At 56.5% G+C, this 11,438-nt stretch overlaps 1 protein-coding gene across 1 annotated transcript; it reads right to left on the reverse strand.

Annotated features, from left to right (window-relative positions):
- Positions 1 to 31: 31 nt before the first annotated feature.
- On the reverse strand, positions 32 to 5,468 carry WFIKKN2 (WAP, follistatin/kazal, immunoglobulin, kunitz and netrin domain containing 2). The gene is made up of 2 exons (XM_059907049.1): positions 4,363 to 5,468; positions 32 to 1,800 (listed from the first exon to the last, which is right to left on the reverse strand). Exons 1-2 carry the CDS (start codon positions 4,564 to 4,566, stop codon positions 280 to 282), a joined length of 1,725 nt encoding a protein of 574 aa, XP_059763032.1. The 5' UTR covers positions 4,567 to 5,468; the 3' UTR covers positions 32 to 279.
- Between the last annotated feature and the right edge of the window lie 5,970 nt (positions 5,469 to 11,438).

Below are 11,438 nucleotides of genomic sequence, written 5' to 3' on the forward strand. Positions count from 1 at the left end.
CCTCTTGTGTCTCCCTCCCACCCTCCCCATCCCACTAGGTGGTCACAAAGCACCGAGCTGATCTCCCTGTGCTATGCGGCTGCTTCCCACTAGCTAGCTATTTTACATTTGGTAGTGTATATATTTCCATGCGGTGGCTTTTTTCTGATGCGTTGATTGATATTCCCCTGCTGGCCTAAGACCATCTAATCTGACCTTGCCCAGTTTGCCGACTGAGGGGTGCTGGGGATGGGTCAATGGAAGAGGGTCAGGGACAGGACTGGGGAGGGGCGGAGGGCCTCACTGCAAGCCTGGGAACTCCTTGAGGACGTCACAGGTTTTCTTGTGCATGACCTCGCGCAGCTTCCGAACCCGCCGGGCGCTCGAGGCTCCCACGAAGCTGTCGGGCCGCAGCATGGCCATGCCGCCGTCCACCTCACCCATGATGATGAGTGGCGTCTCGCCCACCGTCACATTGGGGCAGGGGCAGGTCCAGTCCACGTGGAGCAGAGTGACCTCCAGCGGCTCCCGGCCCAGGAACTTGAGGCCCATCTTCTCGTCCTTTAGGACCTCGTCCACAGTCACCAGGGCGCGACCTGAGTCGGGCTCCTCTGTCAGCTCAGAGATTCGGCCCAAGATGACAAAGTCGCTCCGACAGAAGCTGGTGACGAGCTTCTGCCTTGGCTTGCAGGCCCGGCAGCGCTGGTTCCCCCGAGGGAAGGGGCAGGACTCCTCGCAGGCCTCGCGGCTCTCAAAGTTGTTGCCGTTGCCCTCGCAGCCGCCGTAGACGAAGGACTGGCACTGGCCCGTCTGGCTGTTGTAGGCCCAGCGGGGCTCGTAGGCCTTGCAGGGCCCCTGCAGGGCGGGCAGGCTGCACACGGCCAGCGGCCCGCTCACGCAGGCCAGCATGCAGGCCTCGTAGGTCTCAAAGTGGTTGCGGTTGCGGTGGCAGTGGCCGAAGGTGAAGGTCAGGCAGTTGTTGGCCTGGGCATCGAAGTGCCAGCGGGTCTGCTCCTCGCCGCAGTCCTCGCTGTCGGGGGGCTTCAGGCACTCGGCTGCGGGGAAGGCTGTACCGTTCGGGCTGCTCTCCTCGGTGGCCGAAGGCCGACCCCCCCGGACCACCGACAGCGGGAAGTCAGCACGCAGGACGCCGGCGGCGTTGCGGGCCGTGCAGGTGTAGATGCCGGCGTCCTGGGGCTGGGCGCTGTAGATGACCAGCTGGGCGATGTTGGTGACCACCACGTTGCCGCGCACGTGGTTGGGCCTCATGACCACGTTCTCCCGATCCTCCAGCTGCTTCTCCCAGGTGATCTCGGGCCGGGGCCGGCCCACCACGTCACAAAGGAAGCTCACTGTCTCACCCACAGTGACCGACTGGTGCGCGGGGTGGTTGAGCAGAGCTGGGGCCGCTGTGTCCAGCCCAGGGGTCTCTGGGGAGGCCGTGGTGGGGTGCACGGTGGTCTCGGGTGGCGGGGGGCTGGTGTTGGGCCAGGTGAAGTGATAGCGGCAGGTGACGACAGCCAGTGTGATGCCCTTGGAGCAGGCCTCGGCGTCCATGTAGCAGCGGTTATAGTAGGTGAGGCCGTCGGAGGCACAAGTGAAACTGGGCTCCTTCTCACAGCGGTCTCTGCACTTGCACACGGGCTGGCCGTCCCAGATGTCACATTCGGAGCCCTGCTGCAGACACATGAAATGGTCGCACGTGGCCTCCTTGGGCATGCCCACGGGGCCCTTCTTCCCCTTCACGTCCATGTAGCGGGCCGCCACACAGCTCTTGGTCCCACACACATTGGGGCAGCACTTCTCATAGGTCTCACACTCCTGGGGAGAGCCAGATGGAGAGGTCTGAGCAAGGAGGAGAAGGAAGAGAACACAGGCTTCCCCCCACCCTCCCCCATGGTCTCCAGGGAAGGGAACAAATACGTGCTCACCTACCATGAGAAAACCATTTCGATAATAATAATAGCTAATGTACTCATAGCACCCACTATTTGCCCAGCCTTCTTCTAAGAACATTTATATCTGTCAGCTTATCTAATGCTCATCACAATGGGTACAACCATCATTCTCACTTCACAGGTAATGATAACTGAGGCACAGAGAGACTAGGTAACTTGCCCAAGGTCACACAGCTAGCAGTGTGGGAAGAGGAAGGTCACATACTGTAAGAGGGAAAGTCTTCCTACTACCATGAGATGAGATGAGGATGCAGAAACTAAGGGAGGTGACGCTCAAGTCCACAGAGCTGGGAAGTGGTGGGAAAGGGCTTCAAGCTCCAGGTGGATGGGACTCTGATGAGGTATTTTTCTTCTACATCATATCGTTACCAGGATGAGGTGTCGAATGGAACAAACGAGCCTGCCGTTTTGTCTCTTCCAATAGGGATGCCCTGGCCAAATGCTAAGAAGGAAAAGTCGGACACCACTGGGACAGCTGTTCAAGGCTGTCCACATACACATTAGGAACGGCAGCTCTGATGCTGGCCAATGTTCATCCAAAGCCTAGAAGAAGGGCAGGCAGGACAGGCCCAGGACACCAGGTCTGGCCACTGTGGCCTGTGCCAGTTCCAACCTGTGGGACATTGCACGGGGAAATCAACAGGGAAAAAAGTCCCTTTGTGTGGCAAAGGTCAGCAAGGCCTTCAGCGAGGACTTGCCAGGCTGTAATTCCCTCTGATTCTCTGTGGAGCCACATACCGCATTAGTTTAATTCCTCGAAATTAGCAACATGCTCTGGGGCTGACACAAACAAGGATTTCACATGGTGTTTTCGCTGGGATGTGGGCAATGCCCCTAATCCTGAGCCCTGGTCGTGGCTCTGTGAGCTGCTCCCCACCAGGGCTGGCCTCATGCGGCTCCAACTTTCCCTTCAGCCCCTCCGACATTCCACATCAACTAAGGGCTACGTGGAGGCTGCCTGCTCGACTTGTTTACTGTTTTCCCCTCTTGGCTCAGAATGGGGACTTTGTTTTGCAGCCCTTGCTTGGCATAGGCTTCTAGGCCACACCAGGGAGGCTCTGGGACAGGGATGGACAGATCTCAGAGCTGGGGTCTGAAGGAGAGGGACCCAGTGAGAGGGTGAGGGCGGAGGGGGCTGAGCAGCAGAGAACCTGCTCCTTGCCGGAGGGTCTTTCAATTCCTTAAAGACTCTGGCCCCGGAAGCTCCTGCAGGACTCAGAGGTCCAAGAAAGGCTGGGTCCTTGGGGACCAGGGGAAGGTATTTCTGGGCACAGAAAACCTGGAGGGAATTTTTAGAACAGTTTTTGCTTAAGGGCTCAGAACATACCCATAGGCTGTCTATATCCCCGGCCCCATGGAGGTGCCTTCTCCCCAAGACACACAAAATCAGCAAGAGTCTCACTGTCTCCAAGCTCCACCTGATTTATCAGGCCAGCCTGTGCCAGTGAAACAGCCTTGCCTGCAAATGTAGCCAAATAACAGCATGACCTCAGCCGGAGGGGAACGCTCTGCCACCCCTCCCTAGTCCTTACCTTCCTCTCCCTCGGCTCCCCCACTGCTCCCTGCCAGTGAGAGGCCTGGATTGTCCCGTGGGCACTGTGAGGGGCAGGCAGCTCTCCCCAGGGCCAGCCTGTGCTCTCATAGGTTACATGCATTCGGCAGAGGGAGCAAGCATCATGGTCTCCCGTGGTCCCTGGTGATGACCAACCCAGCCTGAGCCCCAGGAGCTGCCAGACTGGCAGGACGTATCTCTGCCCAGGCAGGTGCCAGGTACTAGCAGGCTCTTCACCCCGGGGGAAGTGACAGGAACAGCCCTGGGACTCAGGAGCTGGGAGGGCATTGCCCTAGAACCAGGCCTGCCCTGAGTGCTGGGAGGCTCGAGGGATTTGGCAGGTCGAAAGCTAGTCTACGTGCCCCCTACGGACACCCAGAGAGTCTATTCAGATCCACTCCTGCCCACCCTCCCCATCAGCCTGCTCTGATCTCAGGGTCAGGATCCAAAGCCCCGGGGAAGTGGCCCAGAGGCCGGATGAAGCCTCAGCTTTGTGGTCAGATGGATGCGGGGTCCAGGCCCAGCCTCCCCTCCCTGGCCACGGAGCCCTGTGCTGCTCACTGCAGGGTCCTGAGTTCCACTCTCACCTGTCGACAGGCTGCGGGTGGGTCATGCCAATCTCTCTGATGTGCCTGGCATAGTGCTGGCTCAGAGCAGCCCTCAGCAGACATGAGACCAGGAATCCGAAGATTCCCAGTCCCTGAGAAACTCTGACCTCACGCCCACCTCTTCTTCCAGGCCTCGAGGTTAGACAGACATCACACCCTGTTTATCTCCATGTGGCCCGGGGCTGGGCTCCTCCACGTTGCAAGTCGTTCCCACCACCCAGCTCCCCCTCTCGCTCGCTAGCAAGACTTCCGGGTTCACACTCACCTGGTCCGTCTCACACTCCCGCTTGCAGGTGCTCTGGGCATCCACCCAGAGGTTGGGGTTCATGTCGTTGGGGCAGATGCCAGCGTGAGAGTATCGGGCGGGCGGCAGGGCCAGGCCTCGCGGGGGCACCCCGAGCAGCAGCAGGAGCAGCGCTGCCATCTGCCCCCAGCGGGACCGGGAACAGCAGCACCCCGGGGCCCGCATGGTGAGGTGTGCGGCGCCCAGAGACCTCCCCTGAGGTGGCGCCAGGGCTGGGGCCCCCAGGGCCTCGTGCTCCTCGGGGGCTGCGGACACCTGCCCTGCCCACCCCAGCGGGCCTCCTCGCCGCTGCTGGGGCTGCAGCTGCCGAGGCTGCCTCCACCAAGTCCGTGGAGCCCGCCGGGCTGTGCGGCCTCAGATGAAGGGGGTTCCCTCTCCGGAGTGTGCGGGGAGAGAAGCTGCACAGGGGCCAGAGCCTGGATTTATGTCCTGGGCGCGCCACCCGACTGGGAGCAAGCTAACCTGACGCCTGTCACAGGCAGGCTGCCGGCTCCTCTGTCCTGTGGCTGATCACAGACTTGTTGCAGAAGAGGAAAAAAAAGCTGGAAGCAGTTTAGGCGGCGTATCTGGCACGGTGGGACACCTGCTTGTTTTTGACTCCAGGAGGCCTTTAACCCCTTCAGGGGCCAGAAATGGCATGTGCTTTGGGGGAGCTGGCTCCGGGACACGCAAGCTCACTGTACTCCACGAAGAGGCTTGCTTCCCTTCCCCCCACCTCTCGGCCGGGCCCCCTCCTCCCCTTGGCCACCTCCGAAGAACACACGCTCACTTGTTACGAGGAGGGACCTGCAGCCGCAGGCTTAGCATCGCCGGCCCGATAGTGCATCTGAGAGCAAATGACGTGGAAAAACAACAAGTTCACGGCCATTCCAGGGCGGGCCTGAGCAGCCTGTGCTGTGTAAGCTGACTCCCACCCCAGCACCAGGTCCCAGGGTGGGGGGCGTGCGGACAGCTCCCTATCTCTCTGTCCCGGCAGTTTGCCTCTCAAGTTCCAACTTCGGGGAATTTTCCCCAAATCATTCCAGAGACACATACCAGATATGCTCCGGCTCCCCCGGCTCCGGGACGTATCACATTCCTGCTCCTCGACTGACACACTCCCGGCTCCAAGAGAACCTATGTGGTCACAGTGTCTTGGGACGGTGCTGCGCAGCCGAGCGGCCTCGCTAACGACCATGAAGGCTGCACTCAGGGAGTGTCAGTCAGCTCTCGTCCCCCCCGATTTACGAAGGAGAAGGTCACCCCCAGTGGGCAGCGGTAGGAAGACTAATTGCTGATATTTACTGGGGCTTTAATGTGTGCCAGGCTGTGTGTATTGTCTCATTTAATCCTCACAACAAACTGTACCATCATTTTAGATTTGAGGAAAAGACACACAGAGAGGGTAAGCAACTTGCCCCGTGTCACACAGCTACGTGACCCCACCATTAATGAGGGACACCAGCTTGTGGGGCCTTTGGAGAGCACCCCTCCCCACCCAGGTGTCAAAACTGCTGTCAATGGGCAGCCCCAACTCTGGTCTTTACAGGCTGGACAAGCAGTTTGTGAAACATCAAGGGCTATATCTGTGGAGGGGACAGGAAAAGAGCCAGAACCTGCCATGGAATGGGGAAGAGAGAGATACCTTTTCAAGACCAACTGCAAAGGATTTGGGGAGCAGTAACCAAGCTGCTATGTCCTAGGGGCAGTCGATGGGGCGGGGCCCCAGTTATTTCACAGATGGGGAAACTGAGTGCCGAGCCCTGACCCGCTCTCCCCCTCCGGCTAGACCTCACCCTCCAGTTGGCCTGTGAAAGGGCAGCGACCCTCTTTCCACCCTGCAGACTTTGCTTCTTCCTCGTGGGCGGCGTGTTGCCTCCTCCCTGCCTGAGCCAATTCCTTCCCGTCGTGTGGGTCATTCTGCAAGATCTGTCTTTTCTGCTTATGTCAAAGAGTTAATGAAGGGTGTCAGATCCTAATCCCCTAAATTATTGGAATAAACTTCCCTCCGAGGCCGGTCCCAGTAATGAAGCCAGACAGCGGGCGGCGCCGGCTGCTTTGAATTCCTTGTAATTTCATAAACCCGTGTTCCAGCTGCTCAGAGCCGGGCCTCTGCACAGCACTTGATGAACGTGGTTTGTGCAGTCTCCTTTGATATCACAAAGGGAAATGGACAGTGACACATTTCTGAGCAGGACTTAGAAAAATTGTCACAGCCCCATTACGTGAGACAGGTATCCGGGGAGAGGAGGCTGATTTCTGGGGAGTCACTTGAGACCATTAGGAAGGGGGGGGAGCAGGGAGCGGTACAGACCAGAGGTGAGGGGGGGAGTCGGAAAAGCAGGGAACCTGGTCCATCCTACCCGATCCTCTGCGCAGTTTGGTCCTGTCGAGAGCCATGGGTCTCTCCCTGCCCGGGCCCCACGCCTGGCCATTCTGCTCTGAGAACTCTCAAAACAGCACTGGGGAAGAAGGGGCCCTAGAACACTCAGCTCTCCCGCTCAGCCCTTCCAAGTCTCCCACCAAAACACAGCTCAGAATAATAAATAACATCTGATCAGGGCTTGGCGCCTACACAGCACTTTCACCTACATCGTCACGCTGACCCTCTCGCCAGCCCCGGAGGGAGAGAGAGGAAACCGAGTCACAGAGAGGTTAGGTGGGGCTGCCTGGGGCCCCCGAGGCTCACGCCTCCCCTCTCTGACCCCTGTCCTGTGCTCTTCACACAACCCCGTGCAAGCTTCCGGCCCCTCCAGAAAGGCCCCCGCTGGCTGCCCCACCAGCCCAGCTTGTTTATAAGCTGTTCTAGGAGTGCTTTGAAGTCTCCTCCTCCTCGGCCCTCCCTCCCACGGTCCCTGGATCTGGCTCCCTCTGACTCTGTCTCCCTCACACTCTTCTCTGGATGGTGGCATGGAACCCACGCTCACCAACTCCCCGGGACCAAAGGAGGGCTCAGCTGTCCTTTCCCACCTACGCAGGCCTCTGGGGAATGGAGATGGGCTGGGTCAGCCTGAGCAGGGGCCTGAACTTGGGGGTCTCCCCTGCTTTTCACCCTCCTCAAGGACATCAGGCACAGCTCCGTCAGGGAGAGGGCTGGGTCCTGACCTCGTCTCAGAAGAGCCCCACCACTGTGGGAGGGCGGAGGGCCCATGGACCCTTCACGCCCTCCAGGATGGGTTCAAGGCCTACTCTAGGTGCAGCCAGTAGAAAGTCACCCAGGACAGTGAACTCTGGGTGACCCTTGACCCCAGGTTCACCATTAGCCGAACAACTCCGGAACCACTAGAGTATTGACAGCACACTGACACTGCTTCCTAAATGGGCCAGGTCTCTCCCCTCCAGACACTTCAGCCATAAACGTGGTGGAGACCCCTGGAGATCCACAGGGACAGCGTCTCAGATGCCACGTCCCTCATGCACAGACCAAACCTCTTACCTTTTGAAGCGTCTCCTCCCTCTCCTTTCTTGATGTTTTTTAAAGCACCTACTATGTGCTAAGTTGTGGGTACATAAGGATAGATGGCAGTCCTCATCCACAGAGAGGACACAGTCTTGGCCAGAAAACAAACACGCAAAAGCATAAGAGTAGTATTCGCTGTCTTAGGGGTCCTTACACGTGCCGGGGAGCAGAGAGGAGGGAGAGGCCTGGGGTGGCGGTTGTGCACATGTGACGCGGGCTGGGTCTTGAGGCCTGAGCAGGACCCAGTTTCCTACACTTCTCCAGGGACAAGCCTGGCCCACAGCACGCCTCCTCAGCCAAGGCCCTCCCTCCTGGAGTGCAGGCCTCCAGAAACAGAGGTGAGAGGGAAGTACATGGGTTTAGGAGACAGGGTGGGGGTGGGAGCTGCAGGTCTGGCTTCTGATTGGAGTGAAGTCAGCCCTAGTGAAGTCAGAGACCAGCCCATTCTGGTCCATCCTGCTTGGGCCCCCAGACCTGAGACAGCCACACTTTCACCCAGATGGATGGGGGAGGCCAACCCCCTGGGAACCTCCCTGCCCTGATCCTGGTTATTTAAACGTATCTGGGGAGGCGGAAAGATTTGAGGAGCAGGAATTGGGGTGTTAGGGAGAAGGAAGTCCTTAGCGATGGTGCTTAGATGGGTTCTCAGAAGGCTGGGCAGCCTTGGCTAAGGCGGTGATTAGTCAGAGCCAAGCCAGGGAGTTCAATAAAGCCGGCGGCTCATTACCCAGCTGGGGACCCCCTGCCCGAGCAGCCCAGGGTCTGGGTTACATTACAGGGCTGTGTGAACTCTCCCCTCGGAGTGAGACTGCACCGGCCTTGGAATAATTATGGGGCCTCAGCAGATGGTGGAGGCGGACGGGGGAGACCTTCAGCTGTGGGACACGTGACTTGTCAGCATCTGTGCAGAGTAGGACATGGGAGGGTCCACGCTGGGCCTCGGGGGAGGCAGCACTGAATCAAGGTCTGAGAATGACGGAGTTGGCCGTGGCAGGGCCTAGCCAGTGCTCTGGGCCAGCCAGGCCTCCTTTACAGCCCTGCCCACGCCAGGGGGCCTGCTGGTGGGACCAAGTCCCTGGAAGCTTGAGTGCCAGCGTCTAAACGGATCCGTGTGTCATGCCGCAAGGGCAGGAGACACATCTTCTGGCACCTGTGAGTCTTTGTATGCCTTCCTGGAGCAGGTGGACGTCAAGGCACTCGGGGATTTCAGCCACCTCACCAGGAGGCTCCATGGTGCCGAGGCTGAGCACCGTGCAAGGAGTCGGAGGACCCCCTCAGCACCCCACCTGAGGACCCTTCCCACTCCCTCCTCTGTGATCCCATGTCCCGAGACTCCTCCAGCTCTGCCTTGACGGAACTGGCTTAAATATCCTCCGGCAGCTCTCAGCCAAGACAAACACGGAGGGAAGAAGACGGAAGGCCGCGGGGCTCCACCTCTCCACTCTGCTGGGGAGAGCGAGGGCCTGGGGGTCCAGCAGGAAGACTAAAATGGGGCTTGGCCCCCCTCCCGCTCAGGCCTCCCCTACCATAGAATCTTCCTCTGGCTACTCAGCTCTCCTCACTCCCAAGCTCTCTGCCTCACTGTTTCCTCCTTTTGGATGAGAGAGGAGTGAGGAGGTCCCAGACTTGGGTCTCCCTGCTCACCTGCACACTGCTGAGCCAAGAAGGACATGTTCTCCAGAACCAAATGCAACCCTAGTACCCATTCCAACAGCACAAAATGTGCAGTGACCAAGAAACAGGCCTTTTCCTGACTGACCATTATTGCAAGACCTCTGGCTTAAAGATGGCTTCCCCACGTTCATGATGCAGGCCAAGCATTTAGCCTGGACCACCACGAACTTCCACTTCAGTTTACTTCTCCAGTCTTATCGTTGCTCCCCTTTCTCTCAAATTTTGGAAGCTGCCACGTTGCTCTTTCGATCTTTAAAATCTTCACACAGGCTTTCCCTTTAGTCCTTGCCGTGGACGCCCTCCCTTCCCCTGGCTGGTTCCATCTTCTCCTGGCCAACTGCTTCCCAACCTGTCTTAGAAGCTGCACCTTCCAGGAGGCTTTCCTGACCTCAGAGGCTGAGGGAGGCCCAAGTCAGCTTGGGGGTTCCTGGTATAGTTTTAAAATGAAAAAGCAAAACCAAAACTGGGATACAGGGCTTCCCTGGTGGCGCAGTGGTTGAGAGTCTGCCTGCCAATGCAGGGGACGCGGGTTTGAGCCCTGGTCTGGGAAGATCCCACATGCCGCGGAGCAACTAGGCCCGTGAGCCACAATTACTGAGCCTGCGCGTCTGGAGCCTGTGCTCCGCAACAAGAGAGGCCGCGATAGTGAGAGGCCCGTCCACCGCGATGAGGAGTGGCCCCCGCTTGCCACAACTAGAGAAAGCCCTCGCACAGAAACGAAGACCCAATGCAGCCATAAATAAATAAAAATTTAAATTTATAAAAAAAAAAAACAAAAAAACTGGGATACAAAACCTGTGGCAATGTTTAAATATTTGACCTGGTCAGGACGTGTGTCTGTGCCTGTGTAAATGGTAAACTGGTTTGGATGATAATGTCAAAAATCCGCATTTGATGGGGGGAGGGATAAATTAGGAGTATGGGATTAACAGATACACATTACCACATAGAAAATAGATATACAACAAGGATTTACTGATTAGCACAGGAAACTACATTCAATATCTTGTAATAACCTATAATGGAAAATAATCCAAAAAAAGAATATATATATATATATAATGAATCACTTTGCTGTACCCCTGAAACTAACACAATACTGTGAATCAACTATACTACAATTTAAAAAAAAAAAAATCCATACAATGGAATATTACTCAGCCATAAAAAGGAACGAAATAGTGCCCTTTGCAGAGATGTGGATGGACCTAGATATTGTCATACAGAGTGAAGTAAGTCAGAAAGAGAAAAACAAATATCGTATAATATTGCTTATATGTGGAATCTAGAAAAATGGTAGAGATGAACTTATTTGCAAAACAGAAATAGAGTCACAGATGTAGAGAACAAACTTATGGTTACCAAGGCGGGAAGCGGCTGGGTGGCATGAATTGAGAGATTAGGACTGACATATATACACTACTATGTATAAAACAGATAACTAATGAGAACCTACTGCATAGCACAGGGAACTCTATTCAGTGCTCTGTGGTGACCTAAATGGGAAGGAAATCTAAAAAAGAGTGTATATATGTATACATATGACTGATTCACTTTGCTGTACAGCAAGAAACTAACACAACATTGTACAGCAACTATAGTTGAATAAAAATTAATGAAAAAAATATCCACATTTGAGGCCCCTTGCGAATACAGCCTGGCCCAATGGCCCTTCTGGGATTGCCTGTGATACACCTGGGCATAGTTTATGTGGTATTGAAATTACTTTCTCCTCATCTATTACCCAGACTGGCCTGTGAACTCCTGGCAAGCAGGGACTGTGTCTGGTCCATGGTTCCAGCAGAGAGCACACACTGAACCAGTGTACATTGGAGGAATGAATGGATGGTCCCATCAAGCAGACAGTGTGCTTGCAGGGCAGGGATGAGCATTCCTGGTGTCTGTCACACCTGAGAGAGACTAG

The sequence above is a fragment of the Balaenoptera ricei genome, chromosome 20 (assembly GCF_028023285.1).
Source record: "Balaenoptera ricei isolate mBalRic1 chromosome 20, mBalRic1.hap2, whole genome shotgun sequence".
In the NCBI taxonomy this organism is placed as follows: Eukaryota; Metazoa; Chordata; class Mammalia; order Artiodactyla; family Balaenopteridae; genus Balaenoptera; species Balaenoptera ricei.

Coding starts and splice junctions, on each gene's coding strand:
- WFIKKN2 (XM_059907049.1), bottom strand. CDS start 4,566: ATGCGGGCCCCGGGGTGCTGCTGTTCCCGGTCCCGCTGGGGGCAGATG. Junction 1,801..4,362: donor GGGAGTGTGAGACGGACCAG/GTGAGTGTGAAC, acceptor GGCTCTCCCCAG/GAGTGTGAGACCTATGAGAA.